This window comes from Carettochelys insculpta, chromosome 4 (assembly GCF_033958435.1).
Source record: "Carettochelys insculpta isolate YL-2023 chromosome 4, ASM3395843v1, whole genome shotgun sequence".
NCBI lineage: Eukaryota > Metazoa > Chordata > Testudines > Carettochelyidae > Carettochelys > Carettochelys insculpta.
The window spans coordinates 70,174,152-70,194,713 of record NC_134140.1 but is presented as its reverse complement, the minus strand read 5'-3'; the positions used below and the strand labels follow the sequence as shown (position 1 = coordinate 70,194,713).

Here is a 20,562-nt window from a genome sequence, read left to right as displayed (position 1 = left end):
GGCTATTATCTGACAGCTATTAAGAAGCAGAAAACAGGGCTGCAGTCAGGGAAGGCAATGTCCCAGCAGTTCTTTCCTCTGCTGCAACATTGCAAATGTGTCTGCAGGTGGTGTTTTCCTTTCAAAAATGTTGAAAATAAGCTGCATGCTATTGCCAAAACCTACATTTCATTAACACTGATATCACTGGTACAGGACTGGTTGCCATCGACCAGAAGTTGCTAATATAATTGCTGTTAAGCATAGGCTAGTGTATCTGTCAATATAGCACTTGTCTATGAGCAAAAGAAAAAATTTCAGGGCCAAGGGGATTACACTCAGGAGCAACAATGAAAAACACGTTAGCATTTTAAAAATCAATCTCACACAAGAATAAAGCATTCAATTTTAGTATCACGGGCGGCCAAACCTCAATATTGATTCAAAAATATTAATATTATTGTAACAGATTTAGTATTAAGTTTTCATGGGAGTAGCTCCCTAACAATACCTCAGCAGGCTGCAAGAGTTTATAACCAAGGTGGTTTCCTGAGTTGGAGTTAATTTTATTAACTTCACTTGAGTACTTAGAATTTGCAAGGGGTGCTGGCTGAACTGTAGCAGTGCTTTAATTGGATGCAAAGGGACAGCACAGATCTCACAGTCCATATTAGGGATATTAATGTTTAAAACAAGTTAACCGGTGAGCTTCATCCTAAATGAATGAAGCTTAACGGTTATGGTTAACCAGTAAGCGCTTAACTACCATTTAACAGGTTTACCCAGGGGTCAGCACCTCTCACCACATGTGCTGACTATGCCAAAGGAGCCAATTTTCATCAGCATGTGAGGCATGAGCTCAGCCCCATCCCTCCTCCCCACATGCAGCCAGAAAGTTGCTCAAAGCCATGCTGACTGTGGATTAATAAAAGACCAGTTAATGCTACCAACCATCACCTAAATGGTAAAGCTCTGCATCTGTTAGTCAACCAAGTAGTCAAAAAACATTTCCTGATTTTTTTTAGTCATCTGTATTGTTACACACCACACACTTACTTGCTGACAGGTACTTTGAAATAAAGTACCAAAATAATTGAAACTGGTGTGATTGTGTTATGGTGACAAATAAAATATGCAGAATTTTAGAATACTGTATGTAGAGATTTTAGGTGCACAATTCCCCCCAACAGTAATTACCTCTATTTTTCACAGCTTTCGCAAACAAACTACTTCACTCTCCCATGAAAAGCTTTAAGTAAACCCAAATTAAACTAATTTTATAGTTACTATAAAAATGTTATTCAGAAGAGCTCCTAAGAAAAACATGTGCAGCTGGCAAATGATTTAAACCTTTTGTTTAATTCTTAAGTGTTGAAATGACAAATTCCTTATGTGAAATGCATATTGGCAAATACACTAGCTAAAACCAAAGCTCCCATGTAATTCCAATGTGAACAGGAAAAGGTTTCATACACCATCATGGAATCTATTGATTTTGCTAAACTAATGTCTTCTAACAGGCCACTGACCAACAGAATATTTATATTAATGGGAAAAAGATTACTGACAGTACTCAAACAACTCTCTCATCCATCTCAAGAAGACAAGAATAATCTTTTTGACATGATCATATTTTAGGGGAAAAACCTCACTTCTTTAATAATTACCTAAGCTTAAGACTGTAAGAATTATTTAATATTAAAACTATTTTAAAATCTGGAAACAGTTCTGTAAAGAGCAAGAATGTTTTGGCTTTTTGAAAATCATTTCCTGTCAAACTAATAGCACTGAAAATTTCAGAAGAGGGACCAAATGAAAAGAAAAAGTTGTCCTATGATTTCTCCATTCAAGAAGAACCGAGGCAAAGAAGTGTTGTATATTAATTAGGCTACTGCATATTCAGGAACAAAAGATGTCACCTAACCTAACCCAAAATTGCCAAAGAAAGAGAGACAGCAATAAGCTTTGAATCTAAGGATGTCTTAAAGGGATTTGGTTTCCTATAATTTCACAGATATAGAAAAAGAATTAAAAAATAACAACTCTTTAGTAGGCACCCCTCACACATCCTCTCGACCCTTCTTAAAAACAGCAAGCATTGCATAAAATTCACTGTCTACTTCTGCAAGTCAGATGCCATGCCACGAAAGAAACACAAGACTCTAAAAGAAAACAAACCAACAAAACCTCCTCAAGCTTTCAACAGTGGTCAAAGTCATCTAAAACAATGCCAAAGGATTAGATTTAAAGCTCTCATGACTTTACTGGAATAGTCAAATGCAATTAACAACTGAAAAGAATTACAGTAATAATTTCTTTGGTTATTCACTAAAAGTTTAACTGTGTATTCTTGGAGAAGAACCACAGTTAAAAATTTCCATAAACAGAGACATGTTGGATTTAATTCATGTTCAGATTCTTAATTGCCTAGTCGCAAGACAACTCCTTAAATGGCTTACTTTATAGAACTATGCTGAGTATTTTCCTGGATTTTACAAAATTTAGTGAAGACTGCTCAGTCAGCCCAATTACAGTGCATTTAGGTTATGATATACTGAATAGGATCCACCTACCCCTGAAAGTATTTTGCCCATAAACCAACATTCTTTGTTCACTAAGTATAAACTAAGTCTGGTTTCATAATAATTTTGGGAAATGAGACCTTGGTTTCCATTGACAAACCTCGTCTACACTAGCAAGTCCTTTCAGAAAAGCAGGCCCTTTTCTGAAAGAACGCACAGAGCATCCACACACAAAAAGCACTCTTTCAATCCTGAATCAAAAGAACACAGCTCCTTTTCCAGAAACCATCTTCTGCTACTGTATCAGGAAGAGCACCTTCTTTCGAAAGACTTTTCTCCTGCAGCAGACAGAGAGCAAGCACACTCATGAGTGCAGGAAGGGGTGCCCATGGCCCCAGTGGACTCCCCTTCCACACCTTCCTAAACACTCTCCCTCTGCCCCCTCCAGCAGGGGGTTTGTGTGAGGGTGTGGCATCACATTCCCCTGGGGTCAGCCCTAGCTTCTGAAGACCCCCCCCCCTTTTCCAGCAGCCCCCTCCCCATGCCGGGCCAGCAAGAGGAGCATGCTTTACCCCGAGGTGGATGACCCCAACAGCAGACTTGCCAACCCTGAACTGCTGCCTCAAAGATCAGTAGCTGTCTAAGGTGATGAGCCTCCAAATAGCAATGGTCAAACGCTTCTCCAGGGTCAGCACAGGACACAGCTGAGTGTCCTGGTGTCGCAGAGTAGATGCAAGCCAGCTGCAGAGTTCTATGAAGATGTCCTTCATTCGGAAGTTCTGCAGCCAGTGCATGTTGTCCCACTCAGCCAGGCCTCGGAAATTTCACCAGCTGAAGCTGATGGGGTAGCTCCAGAGACTCCACCAGGCCGGGGGGTGGGGGTGGGGGGCAGAGTCCATGATGGATTGGGAGCCTCCTGAAGGATGGGGCTTAGCCACCCGAACAGATGGAGGGAAGCCACGAGGAGGGTAGTCAGCAGCTCAGCCAGGATGTGCAGGCAGCTCTGGGTCTATGGCTCTCTGATGCAAGGGTCAGAACCAGGCACAGGCTCAGATTCATGATGAACAGCTCAGCAAGCCTCAGCAGCATGTGCGGGGAGGGAGTATTTGGGAGGGGCCCTTTAAGGAAAACACATGGCCAGCACTCCCAGAAGGGCTTGCCAGCCATGCAACCCCATCTACAGCATTTCCTGGCCCATTCTTTCAAAAGAGTGCCCGGGACTGCATGGCTGCACTCGTTCGAAAGAGCGGATTGGAAGATTGAGCCGCTTTGTGTATGGACACGATCTTTCAAAAGTGGATTCTCTGGAAGACCTCTTATGGAGGATCTTCTTTCGAAAGATCGCTGTAGTGTAGATGCAGCCAAAGAGAAAAAGTGCCACATCAAAGGCAGGTCCACTCTCAGAGCCACAATCTCTCCTAAAAGCCCTGCAAAGACAGTCATACTTCCATTACAGTGTTCAGCAAGACTTTTTTTAACTGCATTCTGTCACTTGTGTTACTTTAATGTTTTCTTACCATTTCTTTAAGGCAACAGACATGCCAAATAACTTGATTATTTTGCCTGATCTAAATTATGATGTACCAAAGCATACAGAGAATTCCACACCAGAGCTGGCAATAAGAGAATAATTACTAAGAGCTGGCTTACTATTTCCAGTTTTTCTAAATGTTTTTAGTAATTTATAATACAATTACTTGGTATTCAACAATTTACAATTATCCCTTCTACTTTAAACAACTATATATTACTTTAAGAAATTGAAGGATGTGTATCATTAGGAAACAGCAAAATATACACTTTGTTACATTCTTTTGTCTACCAAAAGTTTGAAACACTAAGGACAAATAGTAATAAAATCAGACAGACAACAAACATATAGAAAGGAATCCCCTACTAAAAAGTGATTCCACCTCACACAGAATTTTTTAAATTCTTTTTTCTACACAAGGTTATTTCACAGAACTGAAGGATAAGGAAATAAAATTACATACACAAAAAGGAAAATGCACTTGTTCCTTTAAGCTGATTCACATGTAAAAATGGGATAGGTGATAAGATACAATGTGTCAAGATTATAACTTTGAAAACTAGCCTAAAACTTGCTACCTAGCAGTGGTTTACCTTCAGTGTATTTATATAAATTGTTTCTTACTTTCAGAGTACAATCAGGAAATAGTAAGCACTTCTCTGTGACAACCTTGCTTATCTATAACTGAAGAAATCAGAAATCCTTTACAGAGATTCAGTATCTTACTCAGAAACTAACCTGGAGCAACCATGTTGACTCGAATTTTCTTTCTCGCTACTTCTTTAGCCAGAGAGCGTGAAAATCCAACTAATCCTGCTTTGCTGGCACTGTATACACTCTGACCAGAATTGCCCTTGAGTCCAACAATACTTCCTAAAAAACAAACAGAAGAGCAAAGGGAGGTCGAATGAAGTCTAAGTTTAATCTTTTACAATACCTTTACCGAAGTCAAAACTTTTATAAAACAATAGTGATTAAAACAGCAGTTACAGTTTGCATACACAGTTCCCGTTTGCAAGTCAGAGCCAAAGCCTTCCCCTGAATACACGCCTAGCTAATGGAGAGGCAGTTAAAATCACACAGAAGGTAATGCACATAAGATATGCAGGGACAATCTCATCACTGACATGAAACATCTCAACTATCTATTATGTATGGTTCATACAAATATGCATTGGAAAGTTATAGTTAAGTCTGGGGCAAAGATCCCTGATTACCTTCCTAGGCAGAAAAAGAGCCATGCCTCTCTCTATTTTGATCTTAATCAAGCACAACACTTGCAATAATTGGCAGAACTTACAGGAAGTTCATAAAGCATGATGAAATACAGACCAAAAAGTTTTTAAAAACTTCAGTTACCACTGACATGAGCTGTGTTTACATTCAGAGGTTGCTAAAGTAGTTTAAAAAGACAGTGTGTTTTCAAGAGAAAGGTTAAAACATAATGGCAATGAGCTTAATGAGAATACACATGCACATAAATTTAACTAAATGTGTAAAGGTTTGGAGAACTAGGAATAAAAAATTAACTACACACAAACAATACACCCCCAAACAAACAAAACAAGAACAACACCGTCCCCCGCCACACACACACACACACACACACCCTACATGAAATATTACAGTATTCTTTTAGCCTTTCAGAGGGCATATTACTTCTGCATTGCTTTAAAGGGACATTGTAAATCTGTAATCTAGTCTTTTTAAAAAAATAAATAAATAACATTTAAAAGTATTATACCTACACTCGTAGCCTCCTGTCATCTGTTATTTTTCTAAGTCTGTAACACATTACTGTATTTCACAAACAGAGAAATCCTCTGGAGTGTTTGACAGATATAACCAAACTAGATTTACACCAAATGCTGTCAAAAGTGACAAGTAAAATACCTGAGAAAACTGGTGGGGGGGTAATCTTATTTTTCAGTTGTATGCATCTTTGGTTCTCATTTTGCAATTAGCTCCAAAGGGCACAGAGATCTAATCATCTGAAGATCATGAGAGCTTGGACCACAATAATAGGCAGAATATTAAAAGTATCTCCTCACTTCCTTTCCAAAATACTTGATTACATCCCTCCACAAGTAACTGGATGCAACGATAAAAATATTAATTCTAGTACATTAAGTAGTTCTGACAAATCATTCAATTTTGGATCCTTACACTATGTTTTTAAAGGTATAACTTTTAACATGAGATCTTCTAAGAAAGTAAATTAAATATAATTAACCACGTTCAGCTTGCCCAAAGTGGATACTCACCTATGTTAACAATAGCTCCTCCCTGGTGCTGAAGCATGCATCTTACAGCAGCTTTGCATGTCAACATTGTTCCCAAAAGGTTAGTATTGATTTGGGATACCATATCTTCAGATGTGGTTCTCAGCAACAAGCCATCCCTGCCATTAAAAAAAAAAAAAAACCAAAGCAAAACAAAAACACCTGAAAAAATGGTGAAGTCAGCCCTGGTCAAATTCCATTGACCAGAATGACGTTTCCCCAGGGAAAAATGTGACCTTATGTGTACTGGCACTGTTCTTGAAAACTATGAAAATTATGTACAGTAATAAAACATAAGGCCCATATCATCCATTTTGCTGATGATACACGTGGACAAAAGGACTGTCAAAACACTAATTACTAATAGATAAATTTATTTTTGCCCATGAAGAAGAGAGACAGCAAGAAAGGGAGAGGGAGGGAGAGAGAGTGTGGGTGTACACATGTATTGGAGCTTCACTTCCAAAAATAAAGACAAGAAGGTTGAAGTAATATATTTTTATTGCATCAACTACTGATGAGAAACGTAAGCTTTCAAACTTAAACAGAGATGTTCTTCAAGTCTGGGAAATGGACTAGAGGGTGCATCCTCACTATTATTACACGCCTACAGTGGACCATGCCAGCTGACTCGTGCTCACAAGGCCATAAAATTGCAGTACACAATTTCAGAGTCATGCTGTAGCCTGAGCCCCAATGTCTGTACTACAGTTATACAGATATTCTTCTCTCACAGAACTGGAAGGGACCTTCAGAGGTCATTAAGTCCAGTTCCCTGCCCTCACAGCAGGACCTGTCACCATCCCCAACAGATAGATAGATATATATTTTGATCTATTTGCCCTCAATCCCTAAATGGCCCCCTCAAGGGCTGAACTCACAACCCTGAGTTTACCAGGCCAATGCTCAAACTAGTGAGTTATCCCTGTCCTAACAGCCCAAGCCCTCAAGTCAGCTGACCCAGACCAGCAGAGGGTATGTAACTGCAATGTGGGCATGTGCTTAGTGTCACAGGTAAACATAAGGTGGACATTTTGCATGAGTAGTTAACACATTTCAAAGAACTTTCCCAGGCGAAATAGGCTCTTAAGCACCTCTCCAGCCATGGGTTGGGGGTGAGGGGAGGGTTAAATTGCTGTAATAACTGTAAGACACAAATTCAGTCTTCATTAAATCCATGATCTCAGTGACTAGCAAGTTATGAATTTATGCTCCCAGGCTTGCCTTTTGAAAGTATTGTATAGTTTTCCTTGAAAAATGAGAACTGAGAAGTCATACATATAGTCTTGTGAAAAGTGTTCACTGGCAGATGATACAGTGAGTTTGTCTGACTTTTGTGGAAGAATCAAACAACAAGCAGTCCTGTGGCAACTTTACACACTTTTCACGGGTAGAATCCGCTTCCTCTGATGAATGGAATTCACAAATAACAAGAAGTCCTGTGGCTCCTTAGAAACTAACAAATTTATTAGGTCATCAGATTTAATGGAAGTGGGTTTTACCCACAAAAGTTCATTACCTAATAAATTTGTTATTATCTAAGGTGTCAGAGGACTGCTTGTTATTTGTGAAGCTAGAAACTAACGTGGCTACCCCTCTAAGACGATTTTCTGGGAGAGTTCACTTGAGAGTATCATGACTGTTTTGTTTGCTGTCCACAGTTGTTGGGATATTTATTCCACTGGAGGAGGTACACAACACATTACAAGAGCCAAGTAAAGATCCATGAGTCTTGAAAGAAGTGTTGTGGGGATTGCACCATGGTGTACCAACACTGCACTGGCCGGGGAGTGGGGGCCAGGCTTACTGCATAGAGAAGGCCCCTCCCCCACACCCTTGCTAGGCATGCGCCAGCTGCAGCCCTAGTACAAAGGCCAGAGAAGGCAGTTGGCTGGGTTGTGGCAGCAGCTCCTGCCCTAACCTGCGAGTAGCTGCCAGAGGAGCAGCAGCTTCAGAGCAAGCCTACAGAGCAGCAGCCAGACCTGAGCAGTGCTTTATGCATCCGGACAGAGACAGGAGGAGCCCAGGAGCAGAGAGCCAGAAGGCACCCTTCTAAGCTTGGCACATTTCAGAGGGATTCCCCACTGAGCTGGTGGTTGGGATGCAAACCCCACGAACAGGGCCCTGGGCTGGGGCCTGGTGGAAAGGGAAGCCCCTTACTGCCACTCTTGTAACCGCCAAGGAAATGGGAGCATGAAGTGCTGTATTAAGTAGGCTGCTGAGCCTGACTGACTAGGCCACTGAAGCCTGACTGCCCTGAGAGAGGGTGCCATTGTTGGGGCCATGGAGCCAGACTGCCCCAGGGGCCGGGACTGGACTGCAGACTAAGCTGCCGGGGACTATGGGTGAGCAGCCAGTAGGGAACATAATACCTTGAAAGAGGCATGGGGTTGGAGGCGCCCCCACAGGAATTTTGATCATCATAGCAGTAGAGTTATAGCTACATGTTTTGCATCTGTTGTTCAGGCTGTGCTACTTCTTCAGATATATTTCAATTCATTTGTAGAAACATTAATAATGTGTTTAATTTTGCAGTTGGTCTCTAACTATAATTAGCACTTCTAAAGACTACATGCCCCATTTTTACTTACAACATTCAGACTAACCTGTTGACTCCAGCAGCATTAACCAAGTAATTAACATGACCTAAATTCTTCTCCACCTCCTCAAGTCTACTTTGGACCTCTTGTTCCACAGATACATCACAGCTAAGTGCCATATGACCTGCTGTATTGAATTAATTCCAATAAGGCAACAGTAAATATAAACAACAAAATTACAGCAAACACAAATGCAGCTTTAGTCCTAATTTAAGAAATCTGTTCTACCTAAAAGAAGAGTTAAATGAGGACAAGTTTCAAAAAGTCCACTTATTATTTACCATACTTTCTTGGTTTTTTGGCCCAAGTTTGGCATCAACATGGTCTGAGATCTGGATGGGACAGAAGCCAAGAACTGTCAAGTTTTAACAGCGTATCTGTCACCAACTCACATGACTATGGATAACTGGATAACTGCGATTCAGGCAATCTGTAAAAATTACCTGCTTTCCAGACAAGTGTGTGTTAGGAACATAACATATTACAGAAAAGATGCGGGGGTGGGGGACAACAGGGGATGGGAAGAATAAAATGATGTGTGAACTATTCTTAAACGCAGATTGCTATAAAACAAGAGCTCAGGAAAAAAACGCAGATCATTCTTGCAGGCTGCTAGGAAAAATTTGTAAATTCCAACCTGCAAATAGCTGTATTTCAATAAACACAAAGCCTGGAGGTTAGAGCCCCAAGATTTCATGCTATTGTTACAATGCACACAACTATCCTCAAAATACAATTTAAGTGCACTTTACAATTAATACCAAAAATTCACTGGATATTTGTTTTGAAATACAAATTTTAAAACAAAATACAATAAACTCTTTCATATCCATCATTCTATCATCCAGAACACTCAGATAATCAGCATTTCAACCATAAATAAATTTTAATTAGGTTTTCCATAAGTACAGTGTAGTGAAAGTAAATACAGTATAGCAGTGTCTGCACTTACATTCCTCTTTCAAAAGAAACATGCAAATGAAGGAAATTGAAAATGCAAATGAGGCACTGATTTACGCATTTGGCACCTCATTTGCATATTCTCCTTTCAAAAGAGCTTCTTTCGAAAGAAAGAAAGCAGTGTAGACAGGGCTCTTGCAAAAGTAAACCCCATCTTTGAAAGAACCTTTCTTCCTGTTTCAGGAAGAAGAGTTCTTTCAATGATGGGGGTTTACTTTCGAAAGAGCCCCATCTACACTGCTTGCTTTCTTTCGAAAAGAGAATACGCAAATGATGCACCAGATATGTGTAGCCAGACAAAGTCTCCCCCTTACAAGCCAGCTTGCTCGCTGCCCCCCTCCACCGAGAAGCACACAGGGCACGGAAACGGCTGCTGACAGCACAGTCTTTGATGCCCTCATTGAGGCCCAGATATACTAGCTTATCGTGACCCTGAGAAGCAGAAAGTACAGCTAGAATGCTAACAGGCCAGACTGTCAACATGAGGGGGGGGACCCTCAGAAATCACCCCAGCTGGCATTGATCGATATGATGCACACACACATATCACCCCAGAAGGGGAAGTGCCCCGCCCACACAAAAGAATGTCCTGTACTCCTAAATTGCTTATCTCTTGTCTTACAAGCGCAAACTAAGTAAGAAATGCCCTTGTAACAAACTGGCGTCACAAAGACAGACCAGTATGATCTGGCACCATAGATAAGAAAGAGAATACGTAACCCAGAAGGGGTATAAGAGGTGGGTCCAGCAGAACTCTAACTCTGAGTGCATTCCACCAACTACCTGCTGGTCGGGTCAGGTGATTGCCTCTCGAGGTCCACAGCTGGGGACGCCCAACCTCGTATTCGTCTTTCCGCGGAATTGAGTGACCGATCTGGCTTGGTTACGCTGGTATCAAGAGACGCAGAGATGGTAAGATACACCCATGCTAGGTCTCTGACTTTTTTTGTGCACAGCTAAAGAATTAGAGCTCTGTAACTAGTATCAAGATATCATTGTGTTAGATGGTAACAGATATCTTTGTATTGGATTGTAACGTAACTTGTTAACACCTGCACTTTGCTAGCATATAAGAAGTAAACAATAGCCTTTTGTAACCACACGCTTATAACTGTAGCTTAAATAAACTTGTAACTAGTTAAGATCCAAGCCTAACCATTTTGTTAACCCTTTTGTCACTGCAACACAGCCGGCACAACAAAAAGAACTTTGACCGTTTGGTTACTACAGCCTGGCCGTGGGTGAGAGTGCTAGGAGCTGCCTGCTCTAACAGTAAAAAAAACTGGGTTGCTTAGGACCCAGGGGAGTACCTCACCACACATTACCCGGCCACCGGCTAACAATATGTAAATCAGTATCTCATCTGCATTTTCAATTTCCTTCATTTGGATGCTGCTTTCAAAAGAGCAATGCAAGTATAGACACACCTTATATGTTTACAGTGTACAGTATTACTACTGGTAAATGAAGCATTCCGCATACGTTTGTTTGTTTTCTTATTATCTAATCTTGTTTTTCTTTAGTGTTACGCATTACTAGATATACCTCTCTATTATCCAGAATATTGGACTATCCAGCAGCTTCCCAGTCTCAGGGCAGCCAGATATAAGAGAGTTTACTGTAGCAGACTGTCTTTCTCCAAGGGAAGTTTGAGAACTTTCCTTTTGACAATCATGAGAATGGTCCCAGGTCCCTTCCAGTCCTAGTGTTCTATGATTCTATGATTATTCACACTATTTCAGACACTGAATGCTCCATGTACTTTGCAGTTTATGGCTTAATCCCCCAAATAGTTACTCCGTCTTTTATTTTCACCTGCATCTGGGAAAATGCTCCCCTTAGATATATTACTCTTACCATTTACTTAAACAGTGGATAGTGCATGAATAAATAATAAAGCAGTATACATACCTCCAAGGTGATTCACAGTGGTTTGAGCTACTTCTAGATTTCTAGCAATAATAGCTAAATGGTATCCTTTCCATGCCAACAGCTGTGCAACAGCTTTTCCAATGCCACGGGAACCTCCAAAAACAGCACACACTTTGGCCATCTCCAAAGAATAATTCACAAACAGTAAATAAGTCTACAATCAAGAGTGACTAGCACCACACATTTTTTGTCAACCTTTTTTACAGTACCAATTATATTCCATTCCCACTGAATTCAGCAAGGACTCAGTGTTTTATCAGGCCGATTCAATGTTAGTGTTGTCATAGTTTAACACACATCTGAACTAAAATGTGTTAAGGAGGCATATCTCCAAGTGAGAAATAGTTGTTCTAAAATTTCTTAATTTGATAATCTTCAATTTTGCAGTCAGGTTTAATAGTTTATTTCTAGTTAGTGATTAAGCGTGACAAAATTTGCAAACAACGTTATAATAAAAGGTTTTATTCTTGCTCAAGTCAGTGTTTACAAGATGGCTTTGAAAAGACTAACTCAGGGATGACATGCAATTAGGCTGCATTAGCATGTTAGATATTACAGCCTGTATTTTGACCTTGGCCTCAAACCCCATCCCAAGCATCTTTATATGGCACTCTAACACACCACTGTTTATTAGTAACAATGTGTTTACCTTGCCAGTAACCCAACAGCACTGTATTAATTGCTTCTGCTTTTAAATAATAAAAACCTTGTATAATCAGTTGGAATTATGCTTTTGCTGGTATATATCTAACTTGAGGCCAAAATCTTGTGCCTAAATACATAATAGGTACTCTAGAATTTGTCATTTGCCATTATAATGTTAGGTTAGAATGCAAGATTAGATGAGAGACCACCTAGTTTCTTCTCTGTTGGTCATGCAAAGAATGCCAAAAAGTATCTGCCATACTTTATCATGGTAAAATTAAGAACAAATGTTCTTAAAGTAAGAAAATTCTAGAACTACACAGACTCCTCGTAGCAGTTTTATACAATCTTAGCATTCCCTTTAAGAAAAATTAAGTCAGAACAAATCATCAGAGCACAAAATGAATATCACAACTGGTAATTTCAGCAAAAAGTACAGCCCAGAACGGTGCTTCTCAATGTGTGGTATGCAAGAGAAATCCAGGGTGGGGAGTACGCACACCTGAGTCACATGTGGCTCTTCAAGCAATAAAATGCTCAGAGCCACAGGAGCACTGTGCCCTGCTCTGAGCACACGTCCCACCCCAGCGCTTAGAGGTAGCAGCGACGATGGTGGCAGCAGGCGCTCCAGTGAATCACTCGCAACAGCAGAGGGGAGGTGCCTGGCTGTGGGGGTGAGGAGGTGGCTTAGGTTAAGGTGGTGGGGGAAGAGGAGGCTGGAGGTGCCTGGCTGTGGAAGAGAGATATGTGGGGGTGGGGTTAAAGCAGAGGACTCGGGGGGGTCCTGGCTCTGGAATATTATGCTTGTTATCTGAAGTAAGTGATAAAATTGCTATTTGTACAATTTTAGTTTAGTTGTTTATAATTACACCCTCAGCTCCCCACTTAGAGCCAGTCCCCCACTGTAATCCAGTGTTGTTGGCTCACCAGAGCTGCTGCTGCACCCGTGCATCTCTCTCTTCAAGCACTGGAGGAAGGCACGTGTGCCAAGGGGCACAGAGCACTCCTGTGGCTCTGAGCATTTTCTTGCTCAGTGAGCTGCATGCAGCTTAAGCACACATACACCCCCTGCTGGACTTCTTGTGTACCCCTCTATGTACACGTCCCATGCAGAGCAAAGACTGATGGTACAGGGGTACTTTTGTTTTTTTAAAGGGATACTTTACAAAAAAGGTCACAAAACACTGGCCCACAAGGGAAATCAGCAAGATCTTATTCATTTGTGGACTGTATTTTACCCCAAGGCCAGTAAACACTACACACGCACACCCCGGCTAGAGACTTTTTTTAACAGCACCTTTTACCAAAGGATTTCAAGATGCTTTAGGGCAGCATTTCCCAAAGTGTGGTCTACAGCACAGTACCAGTCATTTGAAAGAAAAATACCAGTCCTTAGAAAATATACAAATTGTCACTAGCTATTATTATTGGGCATAAATAATACACAGGGAAAATGTATTCCTTTTTCATTCTTTTTTTAAATATGTGGTGATATTTTTGGGCTGCAAAAAAAGGTACTGAAAAAAAAAACCAGGCCCCAAATATATAAAGTTCGGGAAACCCTGCTTTAGGGAAAACCCCACCTTTGGCCATTACAGGCCCACTCACACGAAAGAGGGCTATTGCACAGGCTCCTAATGCGAGCACCCCTGCCCTATGGCCGAACTCAGTCTAGTCTTCACCTCCTTCAGGTCAGACACCTACCGCGGTGATCTAGATGCTGCTCGGTCCCGCCAAGAGGGCAGGGAACTGGACCCGATGACCTCTTGAGGTCCCTTCCAGTTCTGGTGTTCTCTGATTCTTCCCCACTGGGGCATCAGGCCAAGGCCGGAGTGGCTTTAAGACCCGCTCAGACACGGCCGCTGGAGGCGGCCGCTGCTGGACACCGGCTCACTAGCAGGACTCAGCAATGGCCCAGTCCCGCCGGCTCCTTCCCGCAAGGTTTGACCCTCACGATGCTCCTCACCCACGCGCTGCGAGGGACTCTCCCCCGCCAAACCCACAGGCGCGAAGGGGCCCAGGACCCCACCACGCAGGGGCGCCACACGGCTTACAGGCTCCCCCGTATCGCTGCCGCCCCGCCCCGTTCCCTCCGTGCGGGCTGGGTCCCCCTCCTGCCTCCCACCACCCCGAGGTCGGGAAGCAGCGGCTGGCGCTCTCTAGAGTCGGCGCCCCGACAGGGCTCGGGCACGCGCCCACCCCGCCAGGCGCTGCTTGTTCCGGCGCAGACGCCTTCGGGAGTCAGCAGAAGCCGGTTACCGTGGCGACCGCGCTAAATGCCTTAGCGCCCAACTGCGTGCATCTTCCTACCTCGCGCGCGCAGCCGGCCTGCTGTTGCGGCAGCGTCCGCAGAGCCACTCGACAGAGACTACAACTCCCGGCATGCACTGCGGCCAGGCTGCTCGGGCCCAAGATGCCGAGCTTTTAGTTCCCGCGGGCATTAGGGAGCAGTGCATGCTGGGATTTGTAGTAGCGGACGCGCAGACCGCCCAGATATCGGAGGCGCAGCCTTCCCCATGAGCTCTTTACTGAAAGCCGGTGCCTCGGTCAACGCCATTACATTAATCGAGACCCCAAACCTGCAGCTTTTCTGCCGCCTCACCTCGGCCCCGCGGGAAAATGCACTTTGTTCCAGCCCCCCAAGTGCCAGCTCCCAAAGCAGGGCCGGTTTGTGTCGGCACGCAGGGGTGAGCCCAAGCCCCAGTGCCTGTGGAGTCACCGCAGGTGCTGTTAGTCAGGGGCTCACGAATTGGTAAGAGGCAGGGGGATGCAGCTTTGAAAACAGCGGAGGCGCTCGGGCTCTCACTGCCCCTTCAAGTGCACTCCTTCTGTGCCTTCATGAGACCGTTGCGTCTTAGAGAAAAAGCGCTGATTCTGACCTCCAGCCATCAATTCAGGGTCCATCAAACTCATGAGGGATTTTAAAAAATATTTTAATACAACCTTTTGGGTGATTTTTATTTTCTTGGTTTCCTATTTTCAACCTTCTCCTCACAACAGTGGGGACTAGCCAAAAACTGAACAACTTGTCAGCTCATCACTTGCCTCCAGGAGCCAGGCCTCTTATGAAAAACACTAGGTATGACAAGATGTTGGAGTCACAAGACTTGCCTATATGAATCAAATCTAGTCCCCACAGTTGCTGAAAATAAAAGAGCAATAAAATATTTTTTAAATCACACGTTTTTAAGACACTCAATTTTGAGGCCCCTAGGCACGATTTTTGCATGCTCTACATGAGCAATAGGCAGTGCTTCCTTCCCCCTTCATGTCACTCCAGGTCCTGCCCCTAGTTATGCTATTACCAATGTGCAGTGTATACCTCTCTTCCCCCAGCAGCAGGAAGTCACTTTTGCTTCCTTGTCCACAGCTTTTTAGAATTTTGAACTGAAATCTATGTACAGCTGGATGCAGTAGCTTACAATGAAATTATCAATTTACTTTATCAGTTCACTTTTTAACCTAATGCTGCTCCTGAACTGAAAAATCTGTTGTCAGAAATGATTTGGCATGGAAGTGAATGAAAATTCAGCTCACATTTACACTGAAAATTGCTGCACCCCATTTTATTTCTGGCATTCCCTTATGAGGTACCTAAGAATCCCTTTTTTTTTCTTTTGTACTATATTTTCCCTTTCTCCATGGACTTATCAGCTACACTTCTATTTAAACTATACTGGCTTAATTACTTTTAAAAATGGTATATTCTCCACCTCAGTATACACCAGGATAAGGTATTTGTACCTGTATAACTACATCTAATCACAGCAGTAGAAAAAACTGCCTCAAGGACTGGACTGAGCATTACCAACAGACAGAGCAAGACAATGAGGAATAACCAGTCCAACAACACTATCACACTGGGAGGGAACGACCTGGAAGATGTGGAGCAGTTCACCTTCTTGGGAGTATTATGGGCAGCAATGGAGGAACAGGTAAGGATATCAATTCTGGGACCGGGAACACAGCAGCTGCATACAAGACTCTCCATCCCATATGGAGTTCACAAATAATATCTGTGAAGACAAAACTGCAGATCTTCAACAAGAATGTGAAGATTGTGCTCTTGTATGGATGTGAGACGAGGGCTACGTCTACACGTGCACCCAACTTCGAAATAGCTTATTTCGATGTTGCGACATCGAAATAGGCTATTTCGATGAATAACGTCTACACGTCCTCCAGGGCTGGCAACGTCGATGTTCAACTTCGACGTTGCTCAGCCCAACATCAAAATAGGCACAGCGAGGGAACGTCTACACGCCAAAGTAGCACACATCGAAATAAGGGAGCCAGGCACAGCTGCAGACAGGGTCACGGGGCGGACTCAACAGCAAGTCGCTCCCTTAAAGGGCCCCTCCCAGACACACTTTCATTAAACAGTGCAAGATACACAGAGCCAACAACTAGTTGCAGACCCTGTATATGCAGCACGGACCCCCAGCTGCAGCAGCAGCAGCCAGAAGCCCTGGGCTAAGGGCTGCTGCCCATGGTGACCACAGAGCCCCGCAAGGGCTGGAGAGAGAGTATCTCTCAACCCCCCAGCTGATGGCCGCCATGGAGGACCCCGCTATTTCGATGTTGCGGGACGCGGATCGTCTACACGTCCCTACTTCGATGTTGAACGTCGAAGTAGGGCGCTATTCCCATCCCCTCATGGGGTTAGCGACTTTGACGTCTCGCCGCCTAACGTCGATTTCAACTTCGAAATAGCGCCCAACACGTGTAGACGTGACGGGCGCTATTTCGAAGTTACTGCCGCTACTTCGAAGTAGCGTGCACGTGTAGACGCAGCTCTGGTGTACTAAAAAGCCTTCCAATCATGAGGTATGTCTAGACATTCATAAACAGATGCCTAAGGTACCTCCTACATATCAAATGATAAGACTTTGTCACAGATGAGGAGCTTTGGAACAGAGCAGGACAAGAACAACTTGACGTTCAAATCAAGAGGAGTAAGTGGGCATGCCTAGGCCACACTCTCAGAAAACCATCATCCAGCATAGTCTGTCAAGCTCTCAAATGAAATCCACAAGGAAAACGCAAACGAGGAAGACCTTGGACAATGTGGAAAAAATCTGCTGAGATTGAAGGACAACTGGGATGCTCCTGTGATCAACTGAAAGTTTTGTCCCAGGACAGAGTGAAGTGGAGCAGACTTGTAGATGACCTATGCTCCACTCAGAGTACAAGGGTTTAAGTAAGTAAGTGTATCTACTGTAAGATGTTTCCTACCATAATTATGTCAGGAAAAAACAACACACCCTGCTGGGGTTATAATAGATTATCCCATTACACAACTAACCAATAAGCATCTGCTTATCTGTGAGCTACCATTTACTTGCAGCCCCCTCTCCCTCAAGTAAATAGGTACTGGCTGGCTCAGCTTCTATCCCTGCTTGTGCTGATATCTGGCAGTTTCCCCTGCTGCCGCTCTGCATTTGAAGCTCAGCTTCTGTCCTGTCCCCAACTCCTCACCCATGCCATTCTGCATTTAAAAGCAAAGCGGCAGGGCAGGGAGAAGGGAGGGGTTTGAAGAACCCTGTCCCTCAGTCAGGACAGAAACTGAGCCAGCCTGTGTGCCAGCTCAGCCTTTTAAATGCAAAGCAGTCGTGGGCGGGGGAATTAATTGATTAACTGACAAATGTTGGTAGTTACTTGGTTACCAGATTCTTCACTCTTTAACATCCCTACACCCTTCATACTTATAGCTGGTTAGTTATTATGCCAATAGAACTTGGTGGAAGACCAGCCCATTATCATAGACATAATACTGAGTGGGAGAACACACCTCAGCAGCCATTTGGATGTTCTTTTGAGTGGTTCAAAGTCTCCTTTCCTCTACAGACAAAGTATGTCTACACTGCTGCTGCTGCAGAGGTACAACTGTGGTGCTGCAGCGGTGTCGTTCTGGAGCAGATGCTTCCTGCATCAACAGGAGAGGGTTTTTCACCCTATCAGTGTGCTTAACCCTCCTCCTCAGAGAGGTGAATTCTTCCATCATCTTAGCCAGATCTACCCCAAGAGTCAGGTTGACACAGAGACATCTCATCCATAGGATGAGGTGAGGCGGCTGTGTAGCCAGACAGCCAGCCCCCTCTCAGACCAGCATTGCTGGGAACACAAGGGAGCCAAAACAACAGGGCACTTAACATAAATTCCAGCACAGCCTTTGAAGCTGTGAGAAGCACAGGTGTGCTGCTACAATGTGCCTCTGGGAACATATACAACGATTAGGCTCACGGCAGACAGAGAAGCTGTGACAGACATGGCTCTTAGCCCCTACTAAATAACGTGATGCACACACACCCACATCCTAGGTGGGAAAATATTTACCCTAATAAAAGAATGTCCAGTAGTCAAAACTTATTGTTTCTCTCCCTTGCAAGTGTAAACTACTCTTGCGAGAGCTGGCGTCACCCAGACAGACCAGCCCCAATTTGGCATAAGAAAGGAGAAAGAGAATAAAGGAGTACAGAGGTATAAGTATGGGACCTACAGCACCATGATTTTTGAGTGCTTTTCACTATCTATCTGCTGGTCAGATAAGTGACAGCCTCCCAAGGCTTCTGCAGCTAAGAGGGTCCCTGAGCCTTGTCCCTTATTCGTCTTTCCGTGGAATTGAGTGACCGATCCTGGCTTGGCACCGCTGGAATCGAGAGATTCAAGGAGGGTAAGAAGCACCCACACCTGATCTCCTATCTTTAGTGTACACATATTTTGAAATAGAGCTCTATACTTTGTTTTCTTTCTTTGGGATTGTGGCTTCAGCTTTGTAACTTGTTTGTGTGTGTAACATCTATACATTTAAATAAGTAGGCACTAGCAATTTTGTAACCACATGATTAGAATCTAGTTTAATAAATTTTTGGTAACCGTTTGTGCATAAGCCTGACTTGTTTCTCTGGTTTACTGTAAAGCAGCCAACACAATTAAAGAACCTCAGCCGTTTTGGCTATAAAGCCTGGCCATTAGGTGAGAGTACTAAGAGCCTAGCGTTGAGTTGTGCCACCTCCACGGGGCAAACTCTTGGGGCGCCTGTCAGTCAATCCTGACTGCCCACTGCGAAGGAGCTCTGAGCTCTAGCAGTTAAAGTCACGGGTGTGGAAAGGCTCTTAGTGCTGCCATTGGGGCACCTGTCAGTCAATGTTGACTGCCCACTGCGAAGGAGCTCTGAGCTCTAGCAGTTAAAGTCACGGGTGGTTAGGACCTTGGGGCATCCGTCAGCCTAGCCCGGGCTGCCCGCCGCGAAGGGACAGTGCGTCCTAGCGGTTAAAGTCACGGATGGTATAAAACGGGCATAGCTGGCACCTCACCAAACATCCTTGGCCATCGGCTAACAGATTTGGCGTAGTCGGCAGGATTGTGATATAGGCTGCACTACAGTAACACAATGAAACCAGTCATGATAAACACCACAGAATTCCCTGAGCTAGAGAAAAGTTTGACCCAAGAGGGATGGGGAAATCCTCTGTGGAGCAAAGAACTTCTGGAGAAATATTGGGGAAAACCAGCAGAGATCTGGCAGCATTTCTGTAACTGGAGAACTGCCTGCAAGATGAAGAAAGGGAAAGGAAAAGGTGCTTGTATATGGCTGCTTACTAACATTTGGCAAGCTGCCTGTAAGGATTATCATAGTCTGGCAATAGAATTTAATAGGCTACAACAGGAAAGGGACACACTGCGCAAGGAATGCCAGAATTTAGATACCCGAGTAAGAACACTGAATAGGGATATGGAGCATCTTCAGAAAAGATTACTTCCCTTAATTGAGAAAGAAGGGATAGAACGAAGGGAAAAGCTGGAGACTAAAACACGCAGAATCAACCAGGCTAAAGTTGAGACTGCTCTCTGGCTAGACCCTGAGGAATGGGACGGAGACATTTGGGATTCAGCAGATGAGTCCCCCTCCTCTGAGGAAGAAGGTCCCTCTGTAAAATTAAGACCAGCTATCACACATCACAAATCAGAAGAACATGAGGGAAATTTGAGTGGGGCAAAGCTGGATGAAGAAGGGGATGACAATGATCCATCCACCTCTTCAGAAACAAAGAAGGGAGGTAAAAAGGGAAAAGGGAGTAAAGCTCCAACACACTTTACCAAAATTACCA

General features: G+C 43.5%; 1 protein-coding gene across 5 annotated transcripts in view; it reads right to left on the bottom strand.

Annotated features, from left to right (window-relative positions):
* Positions 1–14,522, bottom strand: part of CBR4 (carbonyl reductase 4) — a 65,123-nt gene extending 50,601 nt beyond the window's left edge. For 3 of the 5 annotated variants that reach the window (XM_074993059.1, XM_074993057.1, XM_074993060.1), the window contains exons 1-5: positions 14,156–14,522; positions 11,786–11,927; positions 8,921–9,041; positions 6,297–6,433; positions 4,771–4,905 (exon numbers count right to left, since the gene is read on the bottom strand). In XM_074993059.1, the coding sequence (XP_074849160.1) occupies positions 4,771–4,905; positions 6,297–6,433; positions 8,921–9,041; positions 11,786–11,927 (535 nt within the window). In that variant the 5' untranslated portion in view covers positions 14,156–14,522. The remainder of the gene's footprint in view (positions 1–4,770; positions 4,906–6,296; positions 6,434–8,920; positions 9,042–11,785; positions 11,928–14,155) is intronic. The other 2 variants (XM_074993058.1, XM_074993061.1) reach the window with 1 other exon arrangement.
* Between the last annotated feature and the right edge of the window lie 6,040 nt (positions 14,523–20,562).